At 42.7% G+C, this 17,412-nt stretch overlaps 1 protein-coding gene across 2 annotated transcripts in view; it reads left to right on the top strand.

Annotated features, from left to right (window-relative positions):
- Positions 1–17,412, top strand: part of btbd8 (BTB domain containing 8) — a 45,282-nt gene that overhangs the window by 12,377 nt on the left and 15,493 nt on the right. The window contains exons 7-15 of one of the 2 annotated variants that reach the window (XM_012882514.3): positions 987–1,067; positions 1,161–1,257; positions 3,470–3,558; positions 4,266–4,368; positions 4,809–4,991; positions 8,128–8,292; positions 14,071–14,200; positions 14,973–15,034; positions 16,406–16,952. In XM_012882514.3, the coding sequence (XP_012737968.2) occupies positions 987–1,067; positions 1,161–1,257; positions 3,470–3,558; positions 4,266–4,368; positions 4,809–4,991; positions 8,128–8,292; positions 14,071–14,200; positions 14,973–15,034; positions 16,406–16,952 (1,457 nt within the window). Of the gene's footprint in view, positions 1–986; positions 1,068–1,160; positions 1,258–3,466; positions 3,559–4,265; positions 4,369–4,808; positions 4,992–8,127; positions 8,293–14,070; positions 14,201–14,972; positions 15,035–16,405; positions 16,953–17,412 lie in introns of both variants that reach the window. The other variant, XM_012882513.3, reaches the window with a different exon arrangement.

The raw sequence follows: 17,412 nt of genomic DNA, 5'->3' as shown, positions 1-17,412 counted from the left end.
TAGGGGAAATTATGCACAGTAAAAAAGGTGCAACAACCTTGTTGTTGAGGTGCACAACCTTTTAATAAGATCTGGTTGAAGCATCCTTTGATTTAGTTTCAGCATGCAGTCATCCTGGGCAGGAGTCATGTCAGCACGGCAGATATTATACTGAAATAATTGCCCACTTTGCCTTCAAAAAGTTCTGCAAATCTATCAGAAATCCACCTTCCTCCTCAAGTAATCCCAGAGATTTCTGTCAGATTTAGCTCCTTACTTCAAAACTCCATCTTTCCTTTTATGGAGTGATTTACATTCCATTGGAAGAGAAGTAACCCCAAAGCATGATGCTGCCACCTCACTGTTGCTCTGTGAGAGATGCGTTTTTGAGGACAGAACCCACACATGCACATGGAGAACGTGTCAACTGCGTGCAGGGATCCAAACCCAGGTCCTCCTTCAATGGTTACCACATGCACCACCATGGAGTGGTCCAAAAGTTTGCATTTCATTACACCTCAACGCTTTTACCCACTAGGTGTTGGGGGTTGTTGCCAGGACTGGAAAGAGCTTCTGTCCGACAAACCTGTCATGTGAACACAATCAGTACTTGTTAGAAATCCCTGCAGCTCCTTCAGTGCTACTACTGGTCTCTTTGGAGCATTTTTGACTAGTGTCTGTTTTTTCTTTTGTATAGTTTTGTAGAACTATCCAGTTTCTGTAATGTCTATGTTTTACCATGTAAGTGTAACTTTTTAATGACCTCTCCTGACTAATACCTTTGTACATACAATCGTTTAAAAGCACTATGCAAACAATGACCTAAAACCTAACTAGGACCAGTAAGCCTTATTTCAGATTACTTAAATGAGAATAGTGGGTTTAAGCTCCAGAAGAAAGAATGAATCAACATGGTGAATGAACAAAGTATTAGTTTCAGAGTTTGCACACTTCTGCAACCAGGATTTAGCTTCTTGTAACTTTTGTATGTATGCTGTCCTTTTCAGCTTGGGACCAGATGAGATGGAGGTCTTGCTTCAGTTCATGTATGGAGCTATCGTGGATTTACCCAGCGGAGCCAATGCCAGGTACTGTGCTTTTCTACCTGGGGTTCCAAGGAGAAAACAGGCTGACCTGAATTTGCTGTCCTCCCCCCCCACCGCCCCCCCACCACCACACAGTCAGGTGGTGTTGGCTGCAGACATGTTGGGTTTGGAGGGACTCAAAGACGTGGTGGAGATGACTCTTACCCGAGACTACTGCCGCTTCTTCCCCAAGGTTAGCTTCCCCAAAGAGGCATCTATAAAACAACGTAGATAATCATCAGTATTTTTATTTGCAAACATGTGATTACTGTAACATTGTTGAATATTGCAAAGACATAATCAGCTGCCTTCACCACTCTTTCTGAGCGTTAGCATCTCTGCTACCTCTGTCGTTGACATTAAGGATAGTAAAAGTCCATCCAACTGGTCAAATATAGTGTCGGCAAGAAGAGCTGGAATGGCTGGCCCATTACATATAATAGCCTACGAGATATTGCTCACCAGTAGTTAGGAGTGGACCATATGGACTGGAAATTTGATCACCATATATTGTGGTACTATTGTGATAACGATAAAATGACAATAAAGATTATTTACAGCTTCCTGGAGCTTTTTAGGTAACTGTGTGGCTGTGACTGCATATCAATTAGCCCAATAAACACAAATAGTATGCTTAAAAAAACATTTGATAGTGTAACATATAACTTATTAAAACTAAATTTGAAATGTTTCTTCAGGGATCTGGTTACATAACGAAGTGTGATTTATTTATTTATTTATTAAAAAAAATTATTTATCACCAGACTGCACAAAGTAATTGCATTTAATTAGATTTTTTGAATGTATTGATATTTTGATGCTCTCAGAAAACTAACAGTGAAGAAAACAGCCAAAACAACAATCCTAACAATACTGGCTGCTTGTTTTTTTTTTTTTTTTTTTCAGACACCCTTATTTGAAAGTGCTTGTTGTCAAGATAAACTTAAATTCTCATCACGATAAGAACTTTTTCGTGATGACCATAAAATGATATGATAAAGGCGCAACATACCAGCAGTCCTTCACCATTGCATACGCCTGCATCGCATTGAGGACTGGGAGTCAATTTATTATGCAGCTCTTCTGTCTTTTCCTGCATTACTCGTTAAATATGTGGGTTTGGGGCAGGTAATGTTGCACCCCCACCGCTGTGAGAAAGGATTTCTCCTCTTAAAGATTTCTTCTGTTTTGGCTTTTTCGTCACACTTAAGAGTTTAGATCAGGGGTCTTCAACTGCAGTCCTCGAGGTCCGGTGTCCTGCAGCTTTTCTGTGTGTCTCTGCTTCAACACAGCAGAGTCAAATAGCCAGCGCTTTAGTGGGACTCTGGAGAACTGCATTTGATTTACCTGAGGTGTGTTGGAGCATCTGAAGCTTCCAGGACTCTAGAGCTCGAGCATTGGAATGAAGACCCCTGGTTTAGATCATCAGATAAACTAACAGGCAGTGATAGCTAAACAAATGCAAAAGGCAGATTGCAAATGAGGATTTTATCCATGAGGGAAAAACTATCCAAACAATCTTAGTCCCATAAGTAATTTCCCTCAAAATCTAATAAGTGGTTATGCCACATTTGGAGACATTTCACTGCCATCAAGCATTTGTAATGGCATTAAATCTTTTTACATCACTGTCGATTAGGTTGGGGCCTATTTTCCTTGCATAATGTTTTTAGTTGAACCACATTAGAGGGGTTTCAAGCATGAACTTTGACTAGGCTGCTTTTTATCAGAGATTTACTTGAGCTTAATATAATGAACTGCTGGTCAAACCCTCGCCTTGAGGGTTTCTCTGCAGAGAGCAGAGTTTATGGTTCTGAGAGTCGGGTCAGTAGTCGTGTTAGACTGGCCCCTCCTGGGAAGGTTCAGTACAGTTCAGGCATACTTTGTAACCCTGTCCAGCCTGACATCAGTCACTTTGTTTCTCACCTTTAGAACAACTTTCAGAGCTTTTGACCTACTTCATGTTGTCAGACAGTTTCTGTTTAAGTCTGAGAGTGACTGGGGAATTTGAACCATAGAATGCAATTAATCACAGTTAAATGGGGGAAATAACAAGGGGAGCAATTATATTTTCACAAAGGATAAAGGCTAGTTTTACTTGTTTCTCTTAATAAGTAAAATTATCATTTGAAAATGACTTTTTGTGTTCACTAGAGGTACCCTTTTCATATCTTAAAATGAGTTTGATAATTGTAGATATTTAAGTGTGTTTTAAAAAAAAAAAGCAAATGCAGAAAAAAAATCCATAAATTCCTTTCATTCAAAACATTAATAAATATGTCTCAAATAAATTATAATTTTACCTGTTTAAAGCTATTTAATCCAGATGTGTTATTGCTGTTGGCCACCTATGCTATTATGTCTTTTAAATAAAAGGATGACTTTTTTCCCCCATTTTTCAGCAGCCTGTTGACGGGGTTCAGAGAACGGTTCTTGAGTGCTTGTCGCTCACACACGCCTTAAATCTCCAAAATCTCCACATGCTCTGCAGAAGGTAGGTTTGTATTGAGTAGGCGGTCTGGTTTCTGGACATTAGCTGCTAATGAAAAATACTTCCACACAGCAATCGCTGGATGCTAATGTTCCCGCCTGATTGGCTTTTACGTGGAAACATTTGGGAAGATTACAGCAATTTATTACTGGACATAGATCAGAAACTAAATCTCAATCTGTGACCATTCTTGCCACTCCTGGTTACAGCTGATTGACTTCTTAGACCTTTTACGTCACCATCTAGTTGCTAGGTAACCAGGCTTCTCTTATTAAGTGGCCAAGAGACCAAGTTGAGGGGAAATCTGTTTTAATGAGAAACACAGCTTGTCTGAATTTAATTGCCCCACATTTTAATTGACTTTCTTCTTCTCTTGAATATCTCTGCTTTCTGCTTTTAACATTTCTAACAGAATTCTAATGTAATATATCTAATTTATTTATATGCTTGTGTGTTTTAGACTGCTGCAAGGCAAATTTATTTGCCTCTGTTTTTCATTGTGTGACTTCGCCTCTTCACCGCGCCTTCCTAAAGTTTTTGTAATGCCTAAACTTTTTCCCCCTCTTTCACATTACAGCCACAAACATCAATCTCCTTCATTAGGCGTTTATGTGATAGGCCAACTCAAAGTAGTGCATGATTATAAAGTAAATTCCTAAAAAAGGAAGCTTTAAATCCCAAACTCAAACGACTACCCTGTGCCTTTCCAGGTGGGTAGCTGAACATTTTGTGAAAGCCTGGTGTGAGAGAAACTTCTCCCTCCTGTCCCCCGAGCTTCAGCGAGCCTGTATAACCGCTGTCACAGACACAATGGTGAGTGCATTCCTCCCACAGTCATCTGCTGTGCTCTTTTCAAGCCCAAATATCACCAAGCAGAGCACTTGTGTATTTCAGCAGGAAGGAAATGGCAACGTGATCTGATCAGAGATGAGCTTTATTCAATTCTCCGTTATTAACATCTGGCTAATTTAGGATGTGGACGTCGACAAACGAAGATTGATCCATGTTTGTGTTTGGTTGCTCAGTTTTTAGTCAGCGATTCCAGGCTGACCCACTGTGGTTCAGTCTGGCGCTGATATTCAGAGCGGGATTAGAGCTCTTGCACAATGAAGGGAATCCCTTCCCTGTTCAGCCTCTTCCCTCTTCCTGTTGGGCAGGAGTAAATGTCGGCTTTCTATCTGGTGGTGTTCATTTCACCTTTCTGTTTTTGTTCTTAGAGAGTTTTTCTTTAGCTCATAGATGTTTTCCTCCAGACTGTGCGGAACGCTGTGACATTGCTCTGTGGCACCGAGCAGCTGATTGGCAGCCTCCCGGAAGTGAAGTGGGCTCAGCATGTGAGGTCCATGGCCACAGAGCTGCAGGAAGAGAACCTGCGCTTTATTGTCCAGCACCTCCCCAGGGTGATCCACACTCAGGCCTTCCACGACCTGCGCAGGGTAATGTGTGCATGTGCTTTGGCCGCTGTGTTCCCCTCGCAAATATCTCTTAAGCTTTTTCACACCTTGTCAGGGTACATCAACAGATTTCAGATTCATAACATGGCATTTATGTTGCAGACCAGCTCAAAACAGTGGATCATTTTAAAAGGATGCATGATTTTCAAACGTTTTACTACTGTGATTTGCATTTTTGACAGTGTAGTTGCTTTGATTTGGGTTTCTACCAACTTTGAGCTAACCTGACGCCGCCAGATAGATTTGCTCCGCATATCCATCTGGAAACCTTCCGTTGAAGTAATTTTGGGAAGGGGCGAAAATACTGGTTAGCTGATTGGCCTATGTTGGTGATAGACGGGCCAAATAAACCAATCAGATTCGTCGTCGCTCTGTTACGAGCGACGACGAAAACACAACCACAAGCCAAGCTACTCTTGCTGCTGCAGGTAAAGGCTCGTTAGCTCAGCAAAGAAATACTCTGTAATTCCGATAAAACTTGCTTGATAGCCACGCTAACGCTAGTTTCATCGGCTGAAGCCGCCATGTTCTTTAGACTGAACTGTCGCGCTTCTCGTTGCGTCACACCTCACCTCAAAGCCAACGCTGATTGGACGTTCGTTTGGTGAACGGCTCCAAATTTTCTTTAACGGAAAGTAGCCAGACTGATCTGCGAGTGAAACCTTGAAAGCTTGCGAGATCAGGATGGTCTCACGAGGCTAGTTTTGAGCACCTAGAGACTGACATCTTAGACTTAGTCAAACTTTATTGTCGTTTTGTATGTACAGAGTGCGTACAAAACGACATTTCGTTGCATACAGCTTAAGACAATGTAATGAGATTGCAATTTAAATAAAATAACATTACAATATAAAGTGCAGCAGTGATGAGGATGTAACAGTGCAGGATAAAAACAGTTTTTTTTTTGTTTTTTTTTAAAGTGTGCAGTAGAATGTTCTGCCATTTTTATAGTGCAAAAATAATGGTATAAATCTGTGTAACTTCCTCTACAAAATAGCTCAAGCTTAGTGGGATAGGAAGAAAGGCATCAATTGTGGTTATTGTCTGAATGCTGCCCAGACGAGCTCTTCCTCATGAATTATGAATCACCATGTTTTATTATTCAAAATGATAAAATTACATTGTTGCTGTTGTATAGCGTTAGGCTTCCTGTTTTGTAAAGTTAAAGTTACTGTATTTATTCTGTCATTGGTGAATCCAACCAAAACGATTAACAGTAAAGAAGAAACCTTTATTCTCCTAAATGGTTAAGGAAGTCACGGCTTTCACTTTCTCAAATCAAGCTGGTGTTTTATTTTTATTGTTGTGTCGTATCAAAGTAAGGACCAATCAAAAAGTCTAAAATGCATTTAGATTGAGAACACATACCTTTCTTTTAGGGTTCATGTTTACATCTTTCATGAGAGGACAATCAGATTTCCCCTGAGGTTTTTTAATTGCGCTTACAGTAAATCAGCAGGTGATTAACGCTATCACTGAGCTGAGGCAGAAATGATCAAGTTCCTAACGAGCCTTTCACTTAATGAAAGCAGCGTTTAATTTGCACCTCGTCTTCAAATTAAACCCAAAAAACACAGGTAAACTTTGCTAAAATTTCATGCAAACAAGTATTCAATACCAAAAAAACAACAACTGTGATTAAAATTTGATGCCAGTCAGGAGGCAGGAAAAAGAGTTCAACAACAGCTTCAGCTTTCTGGAATCATGTCCTTTTTGTAAGAAAATCATCAGATACCGTTCCTCCAAAAAAAAAAAAAAAAAAACTCCAAACAATCACCAAGTTCACTTTTAAGATTTGCACCACAGGTTTGCAATATTACTAACTAACCTACACAAGAAACTGTTTACCTTGAATTTTTTTAAATGTCTTGATGCATCTCAATAAGCCAGGTAGAAAAAAAATGGAGTAGGTCCTGCAGACGGGTTCTTTCAAAAAGAACCTGTTCAGAGGACCTACGCCACTTTTTTGTTTTACTTTTGGGGTGAGTGTGCCGCTCCGTCATGCTGGACCCAAAGCTGCACCAAACATCCAGTTCACAACTAGCAACAGGTATGTCAGCCGGGCCCTGCAGTTCCCTGTGTTACTGTTCCTCCTGCCGGTGGCTGCATCCACGAGGTAGACATCCACAGAAACTCTCTAGCTGGTGAAGCTGTAACGTCTTCCCGCTTGTCCGCCAGTAAATGTAGAGCTCTCTAGCTGGAGGCGGAGAAGTCGCCGCAGGTGTAACCTGCTCCCCAGGTAGGCTCAGTTTGATTGATACTGCCAACCAGCCATGCCAGCTAAAAAAAAACAATCCAAATCCAGAAAACCTTATTGGGTGTGATTTGGAGGCAAAATGCTGTGCAGCCAGGTCATGTGACCTGGCTCCTCTATAAGCAGCAAAAAGCCTGCAGCAACTGAACACGGGGACACCAACATGGCACTGACTCCACATGCGAAGAATGCTATACAAAACCTGTTCAGGGTGTTTGCCAGCGATGCCCTGACTATGTTGGCCATGTTAAAAACCTCCACTGAGTGCCTACATGAATAGCAATTTTCCAGCCTTGCTTCTGATTAGTGGGATTTAGGTCTGGACTATTCTAAAAATATATAAAAAAATTTGGTCTCTGCTGACCAGAGTACCTTCGGCTACACGTTTGCTTTGTCTTCCACATGGGAACAGCAAGACTTATGTCTTCCTTTCAGCAATGGCTTTCTTCTGATAAATCTTCCTCAAAGGTCAAATTTACATACTGCAAATAGTCAACAGATTATCCCACCTGAGCGCTGACTCTCTGCAGCTCCTTCAATGTTGCCAAGAGTATTTTAGGCCTTCTAGTTGCTTTCTTTGATTAAACATGACTATTTCTTCCATAGGTTTTCCCATGTGCAATGCTCTGTTCCTTTTTTACATGACGATCTGAACTGTACTTTCATGTTGAAATTTTAGGATAGTGTTTTGTTATTTGACCCCAGCTTCAAACTTCTCCACAACTTCATCCCCGCCCTGTCTGCTTGCTTGGCCGTCATGATGCCATTTCTTCACCACGTGTCCTAGAGTTTCTGGTTTTGACATGGCAAATCTCTACTTTTTCAATGCCTTTATTTTTCTTGGTGTGTGTCATTGATTTACAGAGGGAGGAGTTCACTAGAGAGCCGACGTTGTTGAAGAAGCTGTGCTTGACTGTCAGGGAGGGTGTGACTGTGGACAACTGCTGTGATCTTTTCACAGCTGTCCACTCTCTTTGTGAGGATAACTTTGATGGGGATTTTCACCTGGAGCATCAAAACCACGTGGAGGTAAATCAACCCACATTCATAGTTGGATCATTTCTTTGATATATTGTTGTTGAGTGAAAGTAAATCCTCCTCAGGTTGTACTTTCCCATTAGTTTGTAAAATGATGTAAATGCAACCTCAGAGGAGGCACTATATTTCATAATTACACTAAAACTAAGCTCAAAACGCAGAATCTGTACGAGTTTCATTCATGGTTCAGTAGCTTTTACAATAGTTTTAGCAGCAACAGCTAGAAATGTGAATGTCTGTGATCCTTGGGGGTTTTAAAAGCTGATTTGAAAGTTTGACTCGACCATTGCGACACAGGAAGCTCTTTTTGTTTGAGATCATATTGGTCATTTTACATCTGCCACTAACATGCATCCTAAGCGAACGCCCAAACTCACGGTGTTCTCCCGGTAGCACCAGGTTTCCATAACAACCATTTACATGGCAACCAGTTGGTTGGAATTGATCCAAAGCAGCGGTGTCCAAATATTTTTATCCGTGCACCCACTTCCGTGTCCCAACTGGGTTGATGCATCCCCAATCTTCTAAAAAAAAAAAAAAAATGCAGTTGCAGTTACAACTCAACCATCATAACAAAGGTTATTGAAAGAAAATTAGAACATAATTCGTCCGTCCGTCTTCTTCCGCTTATCCGGGGTCGGGTCGCGGGGGCAGCAGCTTCAGTAGGGAGGTCCAGACGTCCCTCTCCCCGGCCACTTGGGCCAGCTCCTCAGGAGGAACACCAAGGCGTTCCCAGGCCAGCCGGGAGACATAGTCCCTCCAGCGTGTCCTGGGTCTTCCTCTGGGCCTCCTCCCGGTGGGACGTGCCCGGAACACCTCACCAGGGAGGCGTCCAGGAGGCATCCTGACCAGATGCCCGAGCCACCTCAACTGGCTCCTCTCGATGTGGAGGAGCAGCGGCTCTACTCTGAGTCCTCCCCGGATGACTGAGCTCCTCACCCTATCTCTAAGGGAGAGCCCAGCCACACTACTGAGAAAACTCATTTCAGCCGCTTGTATCCGGGATCTCGTTCTTTCGGTCACGACCCAAAGCTCGTGACCATAGATGAGGGTAGGAACGTAGATCGACCGATAAATCGAGAGCTTCGCCTTTTGGCTCAGCTCTCTCTTCACCACAACGGATCGGTACAACATAATTGGAATTGAAATAAAGTTACTCACAACATCCATTCTAAGGTGCATCAGTGACTCAGCGAGAGAAAGAAAGAGACACTCAGATCGGTCACAAGAAATCATGTCTACCACCAATTTTCCCACCAGCGGCAGCATATATGCGCATCAGTGCTGGTAGTGGTTCAGAGTCACAGCACCATGAGCAGCAGTGCTGTTTGTAGGCGCTGCATGATCAATACTGAGACCGAGTCACTCAATTTAATCTTGTAAATAAAACTTTCGGCCAGAATTAAAAAAAAATTCTCTGCTGACGTAAACGACGTAAAGTCAGGAGAGAGAAAGAGACATTTTCTGATTGTCGCTCTTTTTCTTCTCCCGGATCCGTTACAATTCTCTCCTCTGTTGCCTCCGATTCCTCACTCTTCTTGGTTCATCTCCTCCTTCCTCACTAACTTTGACCTTAAATGTCTCAGCTGCATGACAGTTTCCCTGATCTTAGCTGATTGAGCGTATTTGCCAGAATGAATGAAGCAGAGGTCACAAGCTAGGTGTGCATATATAGCACAAGATGAAGTGTAGAAGAAGATTTCTTTTAAATAAATAAATTTCAGTGTGAATACTGTAATGTTCCGTTATGACAGCCAAGCTTTCACAGAGTACCGCACCACTCCTCCCCCAGAAGCCACACATTTCTTCTGGTATAACCCCAAAACAACCTAACTTAAAGAAACAGTAAGTGTGCAACAGCACTTAGCAATAAAGTCTAATACGCATCATTACAATACATTTTATTTATTGATTACATTTACAGTTTTTGATTTTAATCTTTACAAAGGAAATGTTTATTTACACGTCTTTATTGTGTGGGGAAAAACACACTACATTTCACAAGCTAGTACCATTACATTTTTCATCTCACACACCCCCTAGTGCCAGCTCGAGCTTTGGGAATCCATGACCTAAAGGATAATCCTTTTCTACTAAGTACATTTTATTTATGTGGCACGTTTCTCAGGCAACAATCATAAAGTGCTTCACAGTAAAGTACAATTTAGAACTCTCAAAAGAGATATAAAGATATAAAAGAAATCATCACAACAAAATACAGTCAGTCATAGTAGCCCAGGGGCCGGTGAGGCTAAAATGCTTGTTTAAAAAAGAAGGTCTTTAGTTGCTTTTAAAAGCAGACAGAGTCCAGTGATTGCTGGGAATGTGGTAAATTATTCCACAGCCTTGGTCCAACAGCTTGGAAAGGTCAGGCTCCTCTGGTCCTAAAGCGAGTCCGAGGGACTGTTGGCAGATTCTGCTCTGAGGACCTCAGGCTATGAACTGGACTGTGTAGGGGAGGGGCCTGCCCTTGCTGTGCTCTGGATGCCAAACCTACAATTTCATAATTTATACAATGTGATTTTAAAGCAGGCGTGATGTGGCCTCTTCTGCTAGTGAACATCAGGATCCTAGCAGCAGAGTCTTGTACCAGCTATAGACAGGTCAGCTCTTTTTGTTTAGGCAGTTGAACAGACTTTTAATGTAGTCTAAACGTGACAAAACAAAAGCATGAATCAACACTTTTTTAGAGACAATTGATGGGAGCTTAGAGATGTTATGCCGTTGGAATAAGCAAGTCTTTAATAAATGCTTTAGATGGTTTTCTAGAGACATGGCCTCATCAAAACTGACTCCTACATTTCACAAGCTAGATTTTGTTGCCTAGCTGAGATTTCCCAGGTTTAATGCCAGGGAGAGCACTACCTGGGGCATTAACGAGAGTCTCAGTTTTATTTGAGTTTAATTGTAAACAAATATCACTTAACCACCACTTTATACTGTATGTGAAAGGGAGTTGGTCAGGGAGCTCAATTTATGGGCCTCATAAGTCTTAAAAGAACAATGATAGGATGATAGGAGACATCACTAAGCTGTTGTATAATCCTGCCTAAGGGGAGCAGGTACAACAAAAATAAAATCGGTCCCAGGACAGAGCCCTGAGGTAGTCCACAGGGATTTCTAAAGGACAGATGTTATATTGTTCACTGAGATACTGAAGCTCCTGCTAGTCAGATAAGAAAAGAGCCGTACCAATCATTCCAACTGTATCCAGGATAGGATGATCGTATTGAAGGCTGGGGAGAAGTCCAACTGGATTAAAACAGGACGTCTTCCTGAGTCAGCAGCCATCACAATATCTTTAGACAGTTTGAGTAAGGCTGTTTTAGTTTGGGTACCATCCAAAAAACGACTATTTGGAGGTTTCTGACCTCTACTGGGACTTTAACTGGTCAGAGGGGACTAAGATTGTGCTTTTCAGCTGCAAACACTCCTGGTGGGTTTGGTATGAAGCAGTGTTGTAGTCAAGTCACTATGCCTCGAGTCCGAGTCCAGGTTCGAGTCACCAGTGTTCAAGTCCGAGTCAAGTCCAAGTCATTAAAAAAAAAATCCGAGTCGAGTCCGAGTCGAGTCCACTACTCATCCGAGTCAAGTCCGAGTCGAGTCACTATTGATCCAAGTTCGTTGTAGGAACATGCCGTGACGTGTGATGTATGACATGAAGCAGTAACATTCCATTGCACTAATAACTCTTTCGCTGTAGTTACCCTTGGTTTTACTCGGTAAAACTACTGCTTTTTCCAAGTCTAAGACGTCGCCTAACCATGGTTTTTAAATATTGTTGTTATGGAACGTGCAACAGCGACTCGAGGTACGCTGATAGGCCGCATATGAAGGATGTTAAAGCCGCAAGCGGCGTCGATCGGCCCTCGCAGCCAAGCGCACTCCGGCCTATTGGCCACCGCCGCGGTGCCGGCCGGCGGGCGGGGTTCGCTCACCGCCGCGGCTCCGGCCGGCGGGCGGGCCGCCCGCCACCGCAGATGCTGTCACGCATTTTCCTCGCCCGTCCACCGGGCGATTCCCACAAACGCGTTCGGCAGCGTTCCACCATGACTCACAACAAATCTGGTGAAGATCGGTCGATGCAGCGAGCAGATACAGCCGTTGGATAATGATAATGCATTTGGCCACCGGACCGGACTAAATTGTTCGGCGGGCCGGAAAATTTATACCGATTCCTGGACGGTGACTACAAACAAAAAAAAAAACGGCAGATGACGCCATGAATGCCGAGCAGGAGAAAAACAACGACTTACCTTCCTATCAACTTGGCCAGTTTCCCAGTCTTTCTAAGCCCTCGACACTCAAGCCATCGTTTGAGCTGAACGTTGGTATGTTGTTCCACAGTTCTACCAGTAAAATGGGCGCCTGGACATCCTCTTGTGAAAGTTTAACAGCTGTAAAGTCGGTCATATAGTTTTATCTGTTGCATGTGTAATGGCTGGCTGCTACGTGCGCTCTTACACTGTTTGCCCAACCATGAGATGGTGACGTCACGTGCGCGGTACGGCATTTAGATATTAAAATCATACACCAAATAATATTCTAATGACATATTAAAATTATAGCCTAATGATATATAAAAAAAGTCGAGTCTTTTTCTCAATCTCCGAGTCAGAATGATCTGAATGTAGGAGTCCGAGTCCAAGTTCGAGTCATCAGTGCTCAAGTCCAAGTCAAGTCACGAGTCTCTAAATTTAGTTAATGATTCGGACTCGAGTTCGAGTCTCGGACTCGAGTACTACAACACTGGTATGAAGCAAAGGAACAATATGTTGACAAGCACCCAAAACAAACTGTTTGTAAGGATCTGGAAGGCTGTGGGCCTTCTTCTTTTCATAAGGCCTTAGGAACTTCATTAGAGTGCTTCTGTGAACTTAGTTTTATTTTATTTCAGTTTCAGTAAAGCTGTTGAACAAAAATCCACCTTTGTAAGTTTATCTTCAGGAGCCGCATGCCAAATATCACTAAGGGTGTAGGTGTCTGCTGCAGAAACAAGATGGCAAATGAACCATGGTGTTATTTAGGAGAAATCCCAGAAATTCTCAAAGCAACATTAGCCAGTGTTATTGTGCTGCCATACCAATCAGCAACGTTCCCAAAGGCAGACTGTTAACGTTTTGCAGCAGAGGGGATTATACAAGATTTTATTCTTTGGTATTTAACATTCAATGACAGCATGCAGCCTCAGATTGGGATTACAGATCCAGTGTCTTCTTAGGTGCTCGTGTCCAGTGAACCAGCAAGAGAGCAGTCTGAAAAGCAACGTTAAGATGAGCGCTGGGCTTGTGAGATGGCTCCCATGACAAAGTGACCTGGCTGCACAAGTTACTGCGTATAACCCCTGTGAGCCCTGTACAGTAGAGCGGGATGGATTAGGCTGAGGGACTCTGTGACGTACGCCGGCAGCCTCACTAATCTAACCCTGTGTCTAATGTTGAAGGCGCTGTGTTGTTGGTAAGATGCACGACAAAAGAGCAGTGGTAGCGTCTGTCTGTCCTCCAGCTCGATCTGCATAAATGGGTGTGGGAACGGGAAGATGGACATCACGGATTCTGTTTAAGAGAGCTTGAGTGAATTCTGCTACAGAGGTGGGGGGGAGGAGGAGGAGGAGGAGGAGGGGTGGAGAGAGAGAGAGAGAGAGAGAGGAAGGGAGAAGGGGAGGGTATTTGTTGCCATGGTGAAACATTCTTGAAGCAGCTGCTGATTCGCCCGTGCTGTAGCGCACCCCTTCCATTCTTCTGCCTGTCTCCTCTGTCTTACCGCCAGCCGTTCAGGCAGGAGATCGGCACGCTACGCGCACGACTCTGGACCTTCCTGCTCCAGACCTCTTATGCGGTTCGCCACACTCAGGGATGGGAGGCACTTTCACTCAAACACAAAGAGAGGATACTAGCAGGTAAAGCCTAAAATTCCTGTCTTGGAGCACTTTTATTTTGCCACCACACAGACGGTATTTGTGTATGTAAGCTATGTGCATGTTTTTTTTTCTTGTCTCATACTGAAATAGTGGTTCTCCTTGAATATATATTTTCCAAAGCCCTCACTGGATCATGGCTGGCAGCTTTAACAACGCTTAGCTTCTTATGTTACAGCAGCCTGCTCGCTGCTAACCCATTTAATATCTAGCTAGAGCTTTTATGATGCATGATGGCAGCGTGTCTGAAGCTCCCTGGCTTATGAATGCACGCCAACATGGTGAATGCTCCAGATGCGCCATGCTTGTTTTAACAGGATGAAGCTCAGCCTGCTGTTGGTATGGGTCTGCATGCATTTAAAAGCTTTCACAAATGCAATAACCAACCGGCTTCGTAAATGTTGATCTAATAACATCTGGAAATGGGCTGCTTGAATAATTGATATGACGGGCATCAGTGTGTCCATGATTCTTGCAGTTTGTATGTGTGTGTTTAGATTTTATCCTGTAGCACTTTCAGGTTTTAAAATGTAAAGTGGACTACAGATATAATAAATAATTATTATTATTAGACCTATGTCCTTAAAAAATACATACAGGGCTTTGCTTAAGAGAGAAGGTACCAGATATGTATAGCAGATCATTAACTTTGTTTTCTAATGTAAAATCAATAAATGTGTGAATGAAATAATGTCTGATTAGAATGAGTTGTTTTTGTAGGCAAAGAACTTATTTGTTGTCTTGTTTCTGACAGAGGCTATTGATAAAGGAGACAATCGAAGACTCGGTAAAAAGCCAGTATTCACTAGCTCACAGGTAATGAACACCCATTTGTTAGTTGATTATTTTTGGGTCCAAAACAAGAAACATTTGATTTATTTTTCACTTATAGATGTACAGGTCAGAGATTTTATGGCTGATTTTGTAAAGCTGAGATTTCTCTCCAAGAGCTATAAATAACAACAAAACACTTCTGCTTTTTGCCTAGATGAAAAATGTGTTTTTTGAAAATAACATGTTTATAGTAACATAAAACGACTTTCTTAAAACAGCCCAAAGACAGCTATCTTTTGTTTTACTGCATCAGTGAAATTCTCCAAGTGTTGGGACCAAGGTATCTTATTTACTCCTATCCACAGCAGCTTAGAGCTCACTAACCTGTTTCCTGTTTTTGCAGACCTTATAATGTAGAGGTGTACCATAATCCATGATGGTTTTTGTTCAGGTCCTTTTAGAAATAAGGTTTTCTTGAGGAAATACCAAGCCGCCTTTCTGTGGTTCATTACAATGAATTGCTTATGTGAGGAACCAGAGGCAGCGCCACGCTGTGTGAGAGAGCAGTTGGTGTTACACAGCTCTGCAGCAACAAATATTACAAAACAAAGACAAAATGATTAGAAAGTTCATTTTCAAACTGTACTTTAGACATTTCTGTTAGCAATTAGCTAAGATTGATAGCTGTAAAGATCAGCCTCTGTCCGTATACTCTACAGAGTAGGTAGACCCTTCCATTAACAAAACACTGCCAACATTATGGATCAAACATGCTCCAAGGCCAATAGAATTGGACTGTTCATAAGGATGAAACCAAACAACCCAGTTGTAATGCATTCAACTTAAATACATTATTAGTTTTGCACTAATTGATCAACGACCAGAACAGGAAAGTGTAGTCTTCCGATTGTAGCAACCAGCAATTTTCTTATTGCGTCTTTTTTTTTTTTTTTTGATTACAATGGTTTTACTGAAGCTGATGATGCACACTTGAAGGACAGGTTTATCTCGGGGCAATCCTCAGAAGTTGCCATCTGTGTCAGTTAGTTCAGGATTAGGCCTTTAGTAACCATATGTCAGAAATGGCCCCATGGTAAAATTTAAAAAATATAAAATGAGCAACAGACTGATATGTTACCCAGATTGCCAAAACGTTAGAAATGTCTGGCTTAAAGCGGCACATGTGACACACTTCACGTAGAAAATCTTAGTCTTTGTTCTTTGTGCCAACATGGAAAGCTGAACTGTGTAAACAGAATACACGGAGCAGCTCTCAGAGATCACACACAGCACCAATGTGACACGATGGTCTAATTTTATCCAGTTTCTCTTTGCTGTTGTTTTTTTTCCCTGCTGATTGACCTAGCACAGTAATACAGTTACATGACTCTTGTGTTTATTTTTATCCTGCAGTCAAAGGCTGTAAAATGCCCCACATCTCAGCCTGAGAGTTCTGCGGTTCACAGGACCAACAGGCTGTCTCAAAGCAGAAATCCAGATCTCCATAGTGCAGCATCAGCCATGAAATCCGATGGTCTGAGTACAGCGAACAAACCAGGAGAAAGCCAAAACCCTAAAGCAAAGAGCGCCAAGAAACCCGGAGACAGGAGTGTAGCAACAAAGGCAAAGGCAGCATCGGCTGGCACGCCAGTTGTCAATGGCACATCCGCTGCTGGGGCGAAGCGAGATGTGGCCAGTGCCAATGGCCCCAGAAGCTCCCATGGGCCTAAAGAGCAAGAAAAGAAGCCAAACCCAGGTGCAAGACCTAAAACCTCACCCCCGAGCTGCACATCCTCAACCCAGGCGGCAGTAACAAAGGCCCAGAAGGGCACTGCAGGAAAGACTGACAAGTCCGCTGGTGCTGTCACAACCCAAGCGCATCCCGTTGCTTCGTCCACATCCGCCACTACCTCGCCAGAAAACTGTGCCAGCAGTCTGCACGACAGCCACTCCACTCCAGGTTTACACTCTTTTATTGACTTCTTTACATCTCCGCCTCATCACTAATGTTCATTATCGTGAGGTTGCGCCGTAGCTGCCAAGCTCAAGAATCATCAAGTTTCCTCCAGAGATAAAACTGTAGCTGAAATTAGGAAGGACCAACTGTTTAGAATTAGTGGATTCAACGTTATGCTGTGGCGTTGGAAGGTGAGGCTTGTATCATGCATGAACGTTGGTTTGTCAGGAGACGCAGGCAGCTGTCTTTGTCAGTCTGCTGGTGGCAGCAGAGGTTGCAGCCTTTCACAGCTGTCACACAGGGTGGTGTGTCAGAGCACAGAGCTTTTCTAATGAGTGCGCTGGAGCTGGAGGGCCATCTGATACTCGTCTGTCTGTCTCTACCGCCCAGTCCTGCTGGTACAAATATACAATCACCGCTGTGGAGGGATGTTCATTCAGCTGTTTAAAACCCCCAAACTGTT

The sequence above is a fragment of the Fundulus heteroclitus genome, chromosome 9 (genome assembly GCF_011125445.2).
Source record: "Fundulus heteroclitus isolate FHET01 chromosome 9, MU-UCD_Fhet_4.1, whole genome shotgun sequence".
Taxonomy (NCBI): domain Eukaryota; kingdom Metazoa; phylum Chordata; class Actinopteri; order Cyprinodontiformes; family Fundulidae; genus Fundulus; species Fundulus heteroclitus.
This window is presented reverse-complemented; position numbering and strand designations above follow the sequence as displayed.